Source organism: Artibeus jamaicensis, unplaced genomic scaffold (genome assembly GCF_021234435.1).
Source record: "Artibeus jamaicensis isolate MK-2021 breed Jamaican fruit bat unplaced genomic scaffold, CSHL_Jam_final contig_1285, whole genome shotgun sequence".
Lineage (NCBI taxonomy): Eukaryota > Metazoa > Chordata > Mammalia > Chiroptera > Phyllostomidae > Artibeus > Artibeus jamaicensis.
Window position 1 is genome coordinate 351277 of NW_026521250.1, and position 15460 is coordinate 366736.

The 15460-nt window shown below is 44.8% G+C and overlaps 1 protein-coding gene and 1 non-coding gene across 4 annotated transcripts in view; both read left to right on the plus strand.

Annotated features, from left to right (window-relative positions):
- Nucleotides 1–15460, plus strand: part of ZNF496 (zinc finger protein 496) — a 32035-nt gene that overhangs the window by 11672 nt on the left and 4903 nt on the right. For all 3 annotated transcript variants that reach the window (XM_037148408.2, XM_037148409.2, XM_037148411.2), the window contains 3 exons: nt 12985–13117; nt 13529–13636; nt 14150–14263. In XM_037148408.2, the coding sequence (XP_037004303.2) occupies nt 12985–13117; nt 13529–13636; nt 14150–14263 (355 nt within the window). The remainder of the gene's footprint in view (nt 1–12984; nt 13118–13528; nt 13637–14149; nt 14264–15460) is intronic.
- On the plus strand, nt 14971–15134 carry LOC119051580 (U1 spliceosomal RNA). The gene has a single exon (XR_005082952.2). It is a non-coding gene; the product is annotated as a U1 spliceosomal RNA (small nuclear RNA).

The following is a 15460-nucleotide window of genomic DNA, read 5'->3' on the forward strand; positions in this document are numbered from 1 at the left end:
ACCCTTTTAACATTTGGTAGAATTCTCTAGTGAAACCACATGACCTTGAAGACTTAGAGGGGGCATAGCAGAAGTGGTATTTTAATTATAGGTTCAGCATCCTTACTGGTGATGGGGTGGTGTTTCACACCACCTGCTTCATAGTGGATGAGCTGGGGTGGTTTGTGTTTTCCAAGGGGTTGGTTCTTTTCATCTTAAGTTGCAGATTCATGCGTTCCTTCACCATCTCACCCTCGGCAGGGTCTGCCCCAGCCCTGCTTTATCCCTGGTGCTGGAGATGCGCCCTCTCTTCTTCTTCCTTGTCCGTCTTGCTGGAGGTGTCAGTTTTATTGATCTTTCCAAAGAACCAGCTCATTGTTTCACTGATTTTTTTTTCTACCCTTCTTTTTTTACAATTTTATTGAATTTTTTTCATTGCATCTTTATTATTTTTTTCATCCTGCATGCTGTGGGTTTATTTTACTTCTCCATTTCTAGGTTCCAGAGGTAGGAGTTTACATTGTTGATTTGGGACTTCTTTCTGGTGTAAGCATATCTAATGCAGGGCTTTTAGCACCAAAAATGTCCCTCTTAGCACTGCTTTAGTAATGGCCCACAAATTGTAACATGATGCTTTTATTTTCATTTATTTCAGTATATTTTGTATTTCTCATGAGCCTTCTTTGACCCAAGGGTTATTTAGAAGTATATAGTTTAATTTCCAAGGCTTGTAGACTTTCCTGTTAGCTATTTTTTTTAAATATTTTATTTATTTTCTTTCAGAGAGAGGGGAAGAGGGGAGAAAGAGAGAAAAAGAAGCCTTGATTGCTTCTTGCACACACCCCACTGGGGACTCTACCTGCAACCCAGATATGTTCCCTGACCGGGAATTGAACCAGTGGCCTTTTGCTTTGCAGGATGCTGCCCAGCCAACTGAGCCACCCTTTCTGGGATCTGGGAAGCTATCTATTATTGATTTGTAGTTTGATTTCATTGTAATCACAGAACACACTGTCACTTCTTTCTGATTTGTTGGGAGTTTCTTCTCCTGGGACCTCGATGGCCCAACCTGTGGTCTGTCTTGTATATTATGTTGGTATTTGAATGGAACGTATATTCTGTTCTTGTTGACTGTTCCATAAATGTTGATTAGAGCCTGTTGGTTGGAGGTGCTTTTAAATTCTTTTGTATCCTTGCTGGTTTTCTGGGTAGTTGATTGTCCTTCCAGTTTCTGAAAGAGATATTGATGTCTCCAAGTGCAGTGATCCTTTAAGATCTATCAGTTTCTGCCTGTGCAACTCTCTGTTTGGTGCACATGCATTAGAATTGCTGTTCACATGTTTACATGCATGTTTAGGAATACCTTCTTGGGGGTGGCCTGTTTATTATTATTAATGTCTCTTATTTTGTTTGTGCTCATTTACCTGTTATTAATATAGGTACTTCTTTTCCTTTTGATTAATGATTTTATAATATGTACTCCCATCTTTTTACGTCCGACCTGCCTACATCATTGCTTTTGAAGTGAGTTTCATTCATTTTATTTGTTTGTTTGTTTGTTTGTTTGAAGTGAGTTTTATTTAAATAGCAGATATGGGCAGACCTCATTGTACTGCATTTTGCAAACACTGATTTCATCAACATTGAGGTGTGATACCTTCTGCCAGCAAAAACATTATCACTCCCTGAGGGCTCAGGTGATGGTTGTTTTTCAGAGAGTGCTGTTGCACACTGAGTAGACTACAGTGCAGTGTAAACATAGCTTGTATATGCTCTGGGAGTCCAAGAAGGTTGTATGACTCGCTGCATTGTGCCATCTGCCTCACTGCAGAGGTCTGGACCTGCCCCCAGTCTTCCGGGCCTTCCAGTAGTTGAATCATGTTTTCTAACTCACTGCCAGTTGCGGTGTTTCCACTGGTGTATTTAGGCCATTTGTATTTTAACCTAAGTATTGACATATTAGGGCCTAAATACGTCTTTCCCCTGTTCTGGTTTTTGCCTCTGTTTTCTTTTCTTGCCTTCTTATGGGTTACTTACATTTTTTAGAATGCCATTTTGACTTACCTAGTGTATTTTTTTATATTGTTAGAGAAAACCTATTTAGTGATACTTGTATAAGAGTGATAAGGCAGACTTTATCCAGGACCCTGGTGGTAGGTGTAAAATCCCCACAGTGGGGTTTAACAGTAGGGGACAGAGAATCGGCTCAGCTCCAAACACAGCATGGGCAAGAGGGGATTTGTAGCCATGGAGTAGGGTTGGGGATCAGTGGATGGAAGATTACTAAGAGGACACATCAGGGATAAGGGGGACTTTTGGGTGGTCTGAGACCCAATTTCTAATGTGGAAGGGTCTCCCCCACATTCAGAAGCACTCTCAAAGGCAGCATGGACTCCACAGGCAAAGGGCTCGGCCCTGCAAGAGTGCCCGCCCTCCTCTCCCACTCTGGACACCAGGCCCAAGCCCAGGCTCGTCCATCTACTTACTGACTGGCTCTCAGTCAGAGGTTCCCACAATCCCCTCCTTGGGCTTCATTAACTTGCTAGAGTGGCTCACAGAACTCAGGAACATTTTACTCAGTAGATCACTGGTTCGTTATAAAAAAATATGGCTCAGGGACAGACAGATGCACAGGGCAAGGTGTGGGGAAGGGTTGGGGGCTTCCCTGCACTCCGAGCCCACCACTCTCCCTGCATCTCCACGTGTGCAACAACCAGAAGCTCTATGAACCCTGTATGTTTGGGTGTTTATAGAGGCCTTATTATTGTTGGGATTGATTAAATCACTTGCCAGCAACAGTTGATTCAACCTCCAGCCTCTTTTCCCTCTGTGGAGGTTGGGGGAGGGCTGGGACTGAGAGTTTCAAACCTCTAATCACTGGTTGGTTCCCTTGGCAACCAACCCCCATCCTTAGGTAGGGTTCAAAGTTACCTCACTAACATAACTAAGGACCTTTGTTGCTCTTATCACTTAAAAGTTCTAGGGTTTTAGGACTTTTAGAATGCCCACTGGGTCACAGTGGGCATTCTGTCTAAAATGACCTAACAGGATTCTTGCTAAAGACAGGCCAGGCAATCAGACGGCACCTGGGTGGGGTGCTGGCATGAGGCACCTGTTCGGGTAGCCGGGGTGACCAGATATGGGGCGGAGAGGGGGGTTCTTACAAGGAGGTGCACAGTTGGGCCCAGGAGTAGGTTCAGGAACCTGACTAATGTTTGTCAACCAAAGAATTTTTGTCAATATAGCATTTTCAGAGATTATTCTGGTATTACATTATATATGGAGTAACTTACCACGCCCTCAACTTCTCTCCCCTTTTCTAGCACAATTGATTTAAAGAGTTCCTTTGTTGCATTTAGAAGCATATCCCAGTGTTACAATTTTGCTTTAACTGTCAAGCCTTAGAAATTTAAAAGAAGGAAAGTCCATTGCATTTACCCATATTTTGGCTTACCATCTTCCTTCCTTCTTTTATTGTGATGGGGGTGGTAGGAATTTTCCTCTGGTTCTTTCCTAGGTTCTTTTGGCTGGTCTACTAGTTAAATGTACATGAGACAGATTAACAAGAGGAAATAATCAAATTTAATACATGCATACACATAGGAAACCGACAGAACCAGAGGGTCCAGACAAAGGTAGAATGAGGAAGGTGTGACCTTGTCAGCTAGGAGCCAGGGCTTCTGAGAGGAGGGTATGGCGGGACCAAGAGAAGAGCAGTGCTCAGTGATGAGAAGATCATCACCCTCTGGGGGCTCAAGCTCAGATATTTCTGGTGATAACTTATTACAGGCCAGGAAGGCCGGATTTAAACTCTTTGGGGGAGAAGTGTCTGTGGAGTCCTGGGGCCTCCAACACCCTCATCTTGAACAGGTGTGAGGTCTGAATGCTTCATGTCCTTGTCATGAAGCATGCTTCAGGTCCTCTGTCATGCTTCAGGTCCTCTGTCATGCTTCAGGTCCTCTGTCATGTCCTTGTTTCCTTTCTGTGTAGCGCATCTCCTTCTACCTCACCTTTAGGAGAAGCACACTGGTAGTGCTCAATTCTGGACTTATCTGGATTCTTCTGAGAAGTCTCCCTCCCTGTTCACCCCTGAGGGCTGTTTCCTCCTGAAGTGGCATTGGAAGCTGGCGGCCAGAGATAGGATTCCTCTGAATTTCCTTTCCTCCTGCAGGGAAGATGGGTGGGTTTTCTTTAAAGATGTTTTTCTTCTGTCTTTAGTTTTCGGAAGTTTATTATGCATCTTGGCATGAATTTCTTTGGATTATTGGCTTGGGGTCTACTCTTCTTGAATCTGTGGCTTCATATCTCTTTCTTGAATTATGAAGTCTTGAGCCATTTTTCCTTCAGGTTCTTTTCCAGCCCACCTGCTCTTTCCGTCCAGGACTCTCCTTACACAATTTTACACTTTTATTGCAGTGTCAGGTGTACCTCCGGCTCTTTGTTTAAGGTTTCATCCATGTTCTCTCTGTTGTTTAGGCTGGACAGTTTCCCTTCCTGTCTTTCAGTTGGCTGATCCTTTTCTCTGTCCCGTCCATTCTGCTACTGAGCATGCCCTGAGCCCTTTGTTTCATCCAGACGGCCTCAGAGATTTTTGTGGTTCTGTTCCAGACCACCACCAGGAAGCAAACATTGCAATAAAGTGAGTCATACATTTTTTTGGTTTCCCAGTTCATATAAGTTATGTTTATACTGTACCGAGGTCTATTAAGTGCCATGAAATTGTCAACAAAAAACAATTATACATACATTAATTTAAAAATACCTTATGTGCCCTGGCCAGTGTAGCTCAGTTGGTTGGAGGATTGTCCTGTAACTAAAAGGTTGCTGGTTTGATTCCTGGTCGGGGCACAAACCTAGGTTTAATCTCTAGCCTGGGTGCATACAATCTCCAGGCACCAACCCCCTGAGGGCAACCAGTCGATGTTTCTCTCTTACACTGATGTTTCTCTCTCTCTCTTCCTCTCTCTAGAAGCAATGAAAAAATGTCCTTGGGTGAGGACAAAAAAAAAAACACCTTATTGCTAAAAATTGCTAATCATCCTCTGAGCCTTCAGTGAATCATGGGCTTTTTGCTAGTGGAGGGTCTTGGCTTAGATGTTTATGGCTGCTGACTGAGAAGGGTGGTGGCTGCTGAAAGTTCGGGTACATGCAGAAATTTCCTTTTTTCATTGAATATTTCAGTTTTAGGTATACAATGTAATAAACTTAGTGAGAACATTAACAGCTTAAAAAAGGACCAGTCAGAAATGAAGGCTACACTAACTGAAATGAAGAATAATTTACAGGGAATCAACAGTAGAATAGATAAAGCCAAGAATCAAATCAGCTATTTGGAATACAAAGAAGCAAAAAAACACCCTCCCTTACTGGAAGATTCTGTTGTAAAAATTGGCAAGATTTAGAAAGCGGAAGCGTGTTGCATGTCCCCAGTCACCTCCAAAGACGCGCAGATGTTCGATGCCCTGTCTTCTGGACCTCCCCATCGTGTCTGTGTCTTGCTGGGGTCACGCTGTAGGTCCTCATGCGCAAGTGTAAGCATTTCCCCAGTGGACACAGAAGCTTGCTAGGTGTCTGGCGCTATCGATGGGCTGTCGCTGAGCGACTAGAGGGCCGCTGCCCAGACACCTGCGCTGGTGCTCTGGCTGGCTTCCCCGCTGGTTTGTGAGTGTCCTCCCATATCTTTGCAGATACCACCAAGGGTCCAAGGGGGGAAAAGACCTATATCTCTTTTGATAGCACATGCTGCCTCCTTTCTGGGGGGACTCTGTAGAGCCAGACACCCACCCCATGCTGGCCCAGGCCCAGATTCCTCTCATATTTTGCTTATGAGAAGTGGGGGCAGTTAGCCTCTTTACTGCATTGAGGGACTGGCCAGAAAGGGAAAACCTCCTTTTCTCTACTTTCTTAGGTTCAGTGGCCAGCGCCCTGCATACAGACAAGAGAGATTCCCAGGAGACAGTGACTGATTTTACCTGGCTCTCAAATGAAATGAAAATCCCAGACAGCAGTCAGAGATGATTTACCATTTTCATGGAGAAATGACAAAACAAAGGAAAAGGATTTTGAGCCTCAAGGGGCAGAGTTGTGGGCAGGGAAATATCCCTGGGCACTGATGGAAGACAAGGGTTATGCAGTAGTTTGCTGTGCTGATCTGGGTTGATAAGAGTCTCCAGTTGTGTCTGGTAATCCAGGGTCAGTCTGCCCTTCCTGTTAGGAATGGGGATTGAGATACCTGGGTTAAAGAAAATTGAGACCCTGCCTTTCACAAGGAGGGGAGGCTAAGATAACTTTTTCTGAGATCTTTAGTTCTCTGTTGGCTTCAGCTCAGAACAGTCTTGGCCAAGCTGGCGTGTTGTGGAGTAGGCTGTTTGATCCCCTTCAAGACCAACAACATTAAGTTCGTTCTTCTAAGCCTGTGGCTTCCACATGCCTGTCTCCCGTTCTGTGTAACTCGTCCCCAGGGGACAGGCTTCCCTGTGCTGGCTCCTTCCTAGCAGCATAGCCACATGGGGACCCCTTCAAACGTAGCATTCAGGCTGCACCCCAGACCAACAGAGACAGAGTGTGTACTTTTGCCCATATTTCCAAGTGAGTCATAGGTACGTGGAGTTTGAAAAGCCCTGTTTCAAACTCCCAGTTTCAACTGTGGTGAGGTCATCAGTGATGTGGGCTGTGAAAGGTTCAGAAAGAGAAAAAATGTGTGCAGAATAAAGTTTCTATTCACTGTCCAAGAAAAGAGAGGGGCATGGTGTGGAGAGATACACCAGCATTGAGGGATGGGGGCTTTGATCTTTTATTGAGTTAGAATTAGATTAAAAAAATGTCAGGGAGTGGTTGCTGTTGTTTGGCCCCTGGGCTAACAGGAGGCTACAGTTCATTTCAAAGTTATCTTCCTCCTGTGGCTGTAGGGAGCAATTAGTTCTGTTCTTGCTTCCAGCAGTTTTCTGGGGACAAGCTTAGAAAACAAGCAGTGTTTAACAATGTCATAGGCCTGCGAGCTAATGGTACCACAATAGCAAATGGGGCTGGCTTTGTCTTTTGACATTGTAGAGTTTTGTGGGGTTTTTTTTGCTTTATTGTTTCTAAATTATCAACCAGACATTTTTGAAATATTCTACTTACTTATTTTTTTTAACTTTTTCTTTGGAATTTATTTCAAGCCTGGGGAAATTACAAGAATAGAACAGAGCCCTGTCTGGTGTGGCTCAGTGGATTGAACACTGGCCTGGGAACCAAAGGGTCATCATTCAATTCCCAGTGAGGGCACATGCCTGGGTTGCGGACCACATCCCCAGTAGAGGGCGCACAAGAGGCTACCACACATTGATGTTTCCCTCTTGTCTCTTCCTTCCCCTCTTTCTAAAAGTAAACAAAATATTTTTTTTAAAAAGACTAGTAGAGACTTCCAAATACCCTTCACTGTAATTTCCCTATATTTGTTCTCTCTCCCCTTCCCTGTCTGTCTCATCTCCTGTCCCTACACACATTTTTTTCTGAATTTTTAGAGTGAGGCGCAGAATTTGTGCCTCTCTATTAAGACAGATGTGTATTTTCTAAAAGCCAGGACAATTGCTTACCTAACCACAATACAGCAGGTTCTCGAACAACATAGCTTTCAGCGTTCTTTCGTTCAGGAGGGGAAAAGTCAGTTCCTGGCTGGGGACAGGGCCACCTGCTCTCCGAGTAGACTTGGCCGTTCACCCCACATCTGTACAGGCTTCCTCTGGGGTCTCCAGTTTCCTTCCTTGTCCCAAAGATATGCACAAGGGCCACTGGTGTGCCTCCCTCATTTGGTCTGAGTGTAGGTGGGCAGCTGTGAGTGCCTGACACGGAGGAGCATCCTGTCCAGGCCGGGTCCTACCTGTGCCCTGAGCTGCCCCCCAAGGCTCCTGCCCCCAGGACCCTGAAGAGGAATCAGCACGTGGGGAAGTCGTATTCTTACATGTTCTTACTAATCTTAAATGTCTGTCAGCTCACATTTATTTCAAGGTTTGATGGGAGAAGTGTTTTGGGTCTTCGTTTACAAGTTTGGTGATGCTTTTGTGATTAGAAATATGCTTTAGGAACTTGGTCTAGTTTATATCAGTTAGTTAGTCTCTGATCAAATTGGTTTCCTTATTTGTTGTTTTGTGTAAAGTCATGGTTTACAAGAACCTATCATGAGCATTAAGTGGGGACTTACTGTGCGTTTGTCACATTCTGGAAATGTAACGTTTAAATAGTACATTCCAGGCCGTGCTCTCATTTTGTTGTCCTGGCTCCAGTATTTCCTCCTTGGGTTTCCCTTTTTGTTGTGGCCCCGGTAACTCCGGAGAGTAAGGCTAGACGACAGTCAGGTTCAACTCACTGAGGTTCGGGTCCCACATTTCGGCAGGAGCGCCAGGCTGGTTGTGTCCTTCCCAGGGTGGCATCCAAGTGGTGTGCCCCATAGGGGTCCTGTCAGTGCTGGGCACCAGGGTAAGGTTCTTAGGTAACTTGTAATATGACATATATAGAAATTGGGTATGACTGTTCTATAAATATGTTAACGTTTTGGGGTTTTTTTGTTTGTTTGTTTGTTTTAGGTTTTATTTATTTTTAGAGAAGGGAAGGGAGGGAATAAGAGAGGGAGAGAAACATCAATGTGTGGTTGCCTCTTGCATGCCCTGCACTGGGAACCTGGCCCTCAACCCAGGCATGTGCCCTGACTGGGAATCAAACTGATTCTCAGGCCAGCAGTCAATCCACTGAGCCACACCAGCCAGGGCAACATTGTTTTATTTTATTAAAATGTTTTATTTATTGATTTGAGAGAGGTGGGAGAGAGAGACAGGCATTACTCTGTTGATTTACATATTTATGAATTCTTTGGTTGATTCATGTGTGTGCCCAGACTGAACATTGAACCCAACAACCTTGGTGCATCGGGACAGCTCAGTAACCAGTTGTACTACCTGGCCAGGGCGGCATTGTTTTTAATATTCCCCAAAATGATGAATGAAAATGATGTCTACAGCTTTACTTTTTAAACAGATTTTGAGCTGTAAGTTGTATATAACACACCTGTTTAAATGCAAAGTGTAAAGGGTTTTTCAAAAGTGTCTGCACTTAGTACCAGTACCCCAATCAAGATACAGAGCACCCCCAACACCCCAAATTTCTCTTGTGCCCCTTGCAGTGAAGCCGGGCTCTCGTGCCCAGGCCAACACTTTTGTCTCAGTAGATTCACTCTTGTTGAGTTTCCTGTAAATGGACTCCTGTGGGTCGCCACATCTCAGGTCAGGCTTCTCTTACTCAGCCCAGCGACTTAAACGTCCTTCTCTCTGTGTGTTTCAGAGGTTTCTTCCTTTTCATTGCTGAATAGTACTCCATTGTACAACCGCCTCACAGGTGGGTTACCCACTGACCGACCGATGATAAGTGTTGGGTTCACTGTAATTTTTGCCAGCTGTGAGTGAAGTGCCTGTGAATATTCACGTGTAAGTCTTTCTGTGGACAAATGTTTTCATTTCAGAGGTAGGGGCCTCAGGCAGAGGTTGTGGGGTCAGCATGTAGCTGTGACTGTTGTGCATGGTGCTCACCACTCTGCCGCAAGCATGTCACATCTTCACCATCCTTTGATGTTGTCTTTTTTTATTTTACAAAAGCACATTCCAGCTATTGAGGGGAGATATGTAATTGTGGTTTAATTTAGCATTCCCTGTTGACTAATGAAGTTGAGCATCTTTACATCTGCTGTGGTTCATTTATATGTCGTTTGGGAAGTGTCCACATACTTTGCCTATTTACTGGGTCGCTTGTCTTACTGTGTTTTAAGAGCCTTTAAAAATATCTATATTGTGGATAGAAGTCCTGTGTTGGATGTGCATATTGGGAATATTTTCTTCCATTCTGTGGCTTGCCTTTTCATTGTTTTCATGATGTTTTTTAAAGATTAAACATTTTTAACTTTGATGAGGTCCAGTGTATTGATTTTAATCGTTTATGCTTTTTGTGTCCTAACAAATCTTTGTCTACCTCAAGTTCACAAAGAATTTTTTTGGGAAGTTTTATAGTTGTAGAAGTTATTTTTTGCATGTGACACAAGGCATAGGGTTCCTTTCTCTCCCCCTGCCCCCATGTTGATATTTGCTTGTTTGTCGCCATTCACTGAAAAGACTTTCCTTTTGCCTTTTGAATTCCTTGGCACTCTTGTCAAAAATCAGTTGTCCACACATGTCTGAGAATTTGGGTCCAATCAACCTCAATTAAGCTTTGTTTTTATTCTTTACTCCAATATCACTGTAATGATAGTATGTTTTGAGGCTGGTTACTGTGAGTTCTCCAGCTTTCAAAATTCTTTGGGCTGCTTCTAAGTGCTTTGCTTGTCCATATACATTTTAGAATCTTCCTGAAGTTTTTGCTTGGGATTGCACTGAATCTATAGCATGTGGTGGGCCACATTGAAAGCTTGTTAAATCCTTCATTTCTTTGTTCTCAGTCTTCATTTGAAGAACATGTTTTATAAACACTTTTCCTAAGAATTCCATGGTTTTTGATGCTATTGTAAATGGTCGTTTTTTAAAAAAAAATTCATCATCTAGTTGTTTATATAGAAAAAATGGAATACAATTGGTTTTTGTTATATTGACTTTCTATCTAGAAATTTTGTTAATTTTACTTATTAGTACAAGTAGCTTTCCTGAAGATTCCAGAGGATTTTCTGATTGGGTTGTGGGAATTTTAGCTTCTAGGCCAAGGCGTTTAAAATGTTTCTAATACATATTTTTGTATAGTGACAAGATCATTGTTGAAATTTCATCACCTTTCTTTTTTAATCTTTATCAGAGCAATAATTGATAATAGTATTTTAGCCCTGACCAGGGGTGGCTCAGGGTCACCAGGCCGCTTCCCAGTCAGGGCACATGCCTGGGTTTCAGGTTTGATCCATCCCCAGCTGGGTGCTTGCAAGAGGCAACCAGTTGATGATTCTTTTGCACATTGAGGTGTTTCTCTCCCTCTCTTTCTCCCTCCCTTCCTCTCTCTCTCTAAAAATAAATAAATAAAATCTAAAAAAAGATAATAGTGTTTTATATTCATATTTTATATACTAATGAATTTGACCCTTTCATATATTTTAATACTTGCCCTCTTGCTCTTCTTTTTTCATTGACATAAAGGTTCTTCCTCATGTCCTAAGGGCTCCGTGTACCTGAGTCCTCCCTCTCTACCTCTCATTGGTGTGTATGTCTGTTCTCTGTGTCGCTGGCCGTTCAGTCTCCCTCGTGCTGTTGCATTACTGTAGGCATTTGTAGTTTTTGTGTGAACATCTGCCTGTTGCTCTTCTTATGGTCCCCCTCTATTTTTAATTTCTGATAGCCATTTTTTCCTTTTGATATATATAATAGGGTTTTTATTTTTGTAATAGTTGTGAACAAGGATCAGAATCTAGTTTTATTTCTGAATAGTCAACCAACTATATCAGATACATTCAACCAACTATATCAAACAAAAGTTATTTTTCTTTCCAATGGTTAGTAGGGCTGTATTTTTTCTTGTAGATTAAACTTTTATGTGTACCAAATTTGGTTTCTGGACTTTTACTTTTCTTTTGTGTTGGTCTATTTTTGTTCCAAAACCACATTTCTGATTTTGAAGCTTTTTAATCAAAATTGTCACCGTTCTGATTTGGTAAACACTTTCTTGCAGTTTGTCTATCTTGCTAATACTGCTGATTAATGAGGTATATCTACAATTTAAAACAAGCTGGTTAAAAAATAGGAAGAGCAACCATTAGAAAATAGAAAAATGAGCAAAGACTATGAACAAAGGTCTCAAAGAAGAACAAAGCTCATTGGCTGGTGAGCCCATAAAGGGATTTTCATCAAGGGAAGGGTGGCCCCATGAGTGTGGGGCCCATGTTGCATTCCTGCAGAGAAGCCCGATTCTTCGGCCTTGGACGGCCCCAGTGCTGGCGGAGGCAGTGCTTCCTGTCAGTGCGCACGTTTCCCCAGTGGTCAGTAACTCTCCTGCCCCGGAAATGCACTGCACGTGTGGGGAGACAGATGCGAGTTCACTGAACTGTTGCTGGCTACAGCGAAGTACAGCCAGTCCCGAGCTACCGTGGTAGGAAAATGATGGGCATTTAGTAGAAATCATACTTTAAATTTCGCATTTAGATGTTTTTCCAGGCAAGCCATGTGCAGAAGGATGCTCTCTCATGGTTCTGGGAAGTACAGTGAGCGCAGCCGATCAGCCACATGAGCCCAAGGACCAGCAGCCCATTCTTTGCAGTGTGGTGTTACATGCATTTCCGACTCAGGATGTTTTCAATTTACAACAGTTTATTGGGATATAAAGCCCTATCTGGGTCAAAAAACATCTGTACTGGGAAAAACCTAAACATTAGTGACAAAGAAATGGGTAAAATCACCACACTGAAATCCTACACATCAGTTTAGGTCAATTAACTGGACCTACGTAGATGTATGTGCATAAACCTTAAACAGAAGTTCAACATTTAAAAACATATGAAACTGCTATGATGACATTTCAAGCTATATTCAGAGGTAGCTAGAGTTTTTTCCATACCTTGAAGGGCTTCCTCAGTGCAGAGAGGCCCACGTTCCTTCCCACAGGAGTGCTCGGCCTGGTAGGATGTCTTGGGCTTAGTCACCGCTCTGCTGATGGGCAGAGAGAGCTCGTCTTCAGCCTGTTATCTATGATCATCAATGCTGTCGTGAAGGGGCTTGTACAGACAAACTCTAAAAATGAAGCATCGCCTCACTGGCAGGGCGCCCAAGTGACAACGATGGCCACAGTCCTCTTGTAGACCTGGGACTGTGTGCGTGTGTGCTGGCAGCACTGAGCAGCAGACCTTTTTCTGCACACCTCTGGCCACTGGTGAGTCCTCTCAGTTCAGAATTGGCCAGACCCAGGGAGCAGCCCTGTGCATGCTTCCTATCACATGCACATCACAGGGGTGTGCGTACCCTCAGCCCCAGCTTATCCCTGGACTGAGGCATCCGTGTTCTCCTGTGATTTCAGAAGCGGGTTTCACCTTTCGAGGACATGATCTTCTGCTTCTCGGAAGAGGACTGGTCCCTTCTAGATCCTGCTCAGACTGGCTTCTATGGGGAGTTCATCATCGGAGAGGACTGTGGGGTCTCGCTGCCTCAAAGTAAGATGTCCTTTGGCCCTCTCCTGAGACCAGGGACATGGGGGGCCTGCATCTGGTCTTGCTTACCACCCCCCAATGCTGATGGGAGGTTACCTGCACTCAGTGGCCCCAAGCGCACTTAGCAGAGGAGGCTTCACCTGTAAATTAGGCTTGCTGGCTGTTTTGCATACAAAACCAAACATAACAGGTTCCTCTGTATTGCTATTCTCTCTCTCTGATCCTGCGCCTCTTCACGTGTGGCTCCCATAATTAATACATGGGCCTGGAAGAGCTGTTCCAAGCCCACAGCATCTACCCTCCCTGCCTGTTCCAGCCTTTCTGAAACCCTGCACGGTCCTCTCACTGCTGTGGCCTGTCCTGGGTCCCTCTAGGTCCCTGAGGGAGACGTGTCCTCTCCTTTTCTGTGAACAGATGACCCAGCAGCCCAACTGGACCTTTCCCAGGGAGAGGAGAATGAGCCACGTGTTCCAGAGCTGCAGGACCTGCAGGGAAAGGATGCTACCCAGGTCTCCCACTTGGGTGAGTTGCGATTCTACCACTGGGTGGACAGAGTGGAGTGGTAGGTGCGACTGGCCGGAGGTGGGCCACTCCTTGCCGGCTCTGCATCCCTCTGTGTATCCAGACTGTCTTGGTAGAACATATCTTGCCTCTACCCTGACTCCTCAAAGAAAGAATGGCCCCTCCTCTTGAGAGGCCTGATCCATGTCTTGTCTGCCCCAGCAGGCTCTGCAGCCTGTTCCCCTGCAAAGAGCACTGGGGCCTGAGAAATCCCACCACAGAAGTGGAAATGACCATAAGGGTGGCAGGCACTCACTCATAGTCACGTAGACAGGACGGAACCAGAACCCACACCAATGCCATTTAGCTTCAGATCCTGTGTCTGTGGTGTCGGCCATTTGTCTACAAATTCACTTTATCTACAAACACTGACTAAGGGGCTACCCTTGGGTCATGGTCTGGCATCTGTTAAGAGGCTCCCTAGGTAGCACTGCAGCTGCACGACAAATTCAATTTTCCATTTTCTTTGGAAAGACTTTCCAAGTCTCCAGCCAATCCTGGTGGAAGAAAGAGGAAGACGGGAGGAGCTGCAGGTGCCAGAACTCCAGCCCTGCCAGGAGATAGCGCTTGTGGAGAGCACCTGCCCAGGTAAGGAGAGCCTAGGAAGGCATGGGGTGCACCCTGTGTGTGTGTGTGTGTGTGGTGCGTGTACATGTGCATCTGTACACGTGTAGATGTGTGGTGATGGCATGTGATATATGTGTGTGCATGTCTGCTGTGTGGCAGATTACGTGTGTGATGTATGCCTTTTTGTGTGTGTATACCATGGCAGTGCGTGTGTGGCATGTGCGTGCACATTTGCTGTTGGGCGTAGGGTCAGGGATTGAACTCCGAGGTCCCCGCCAACCCACAGTTGTCAGCTGAAGGTGCCGATCCCCTTTCGCTAGGGTCTCTCCCAGCCGAGCTCCACTTCGGGCCCCCCTCTCATGGCTTCCCCATAGGCTGAAGCAGGTGTGCCATGGTGCTACTGGCCACATAGGAGTGTGTTTCTTCCCCAAGCACAGGGCCAGAATCCTGGGCCAAATCTTGCACCTAAGCGCAGGGTTGTGAATGCCAAGGCGAAGGGGATCTGGAGAGCATGTGCCTCACCTGCCCTCACAGGTGGCCCACACACATTTGCACTTTAGGTCATGTTAGTAAAAGTCACCACTTCTAGAGGCAAAGACTAAAATATAGATAGCCATCTTTAATGTCCTTGGGGTTCAGGGGTTCTTCTAAACACCAAACCTGAGTCTCTGGTTCTTTTTTTTTTTTTTTTTTCCTTTCTTTCTACTTAAAAAAAAAAATTCCAGTTGATACTTACCTGGCAGGGGAGATATCACCATCATGAAGGTGGCTTTCCCAAGACAAGGCTCACCCATTGCACTCCAGATGGGCTCACCCCTGTGATTCCCCCGAGTGTGGGAAACTCTACCGCATGATTTGTGGTGGGGGGGGACTGCATTCACGCTCTCCCCTGAAAAAAAAAATCCAGTTGATGTAAAATATTATATTAATCTCTGGTTCTTACTTGAAGCTACTGTGTCATGGAGACTGTCCACAGCTGTGGTAAAACACAATGTGTTTTACCCAAGATGGCCTTTTGGAGCAAGATTTGTCTGTTATTGTAATTGCACCTAGCACTCACTATACAGGGCTTAGTGCCATTTCTCTTCACCCCATCAGATGTAGACAAAATGGGTTTTGGGGTTACAACAAATCCAGAAGGAAGGTGCCCCTTCCTCACCCTTCCCCACATACTTGGAGCTCCCTCACCACTGGTTTTCTGAGGTGCCTGCTACAGGC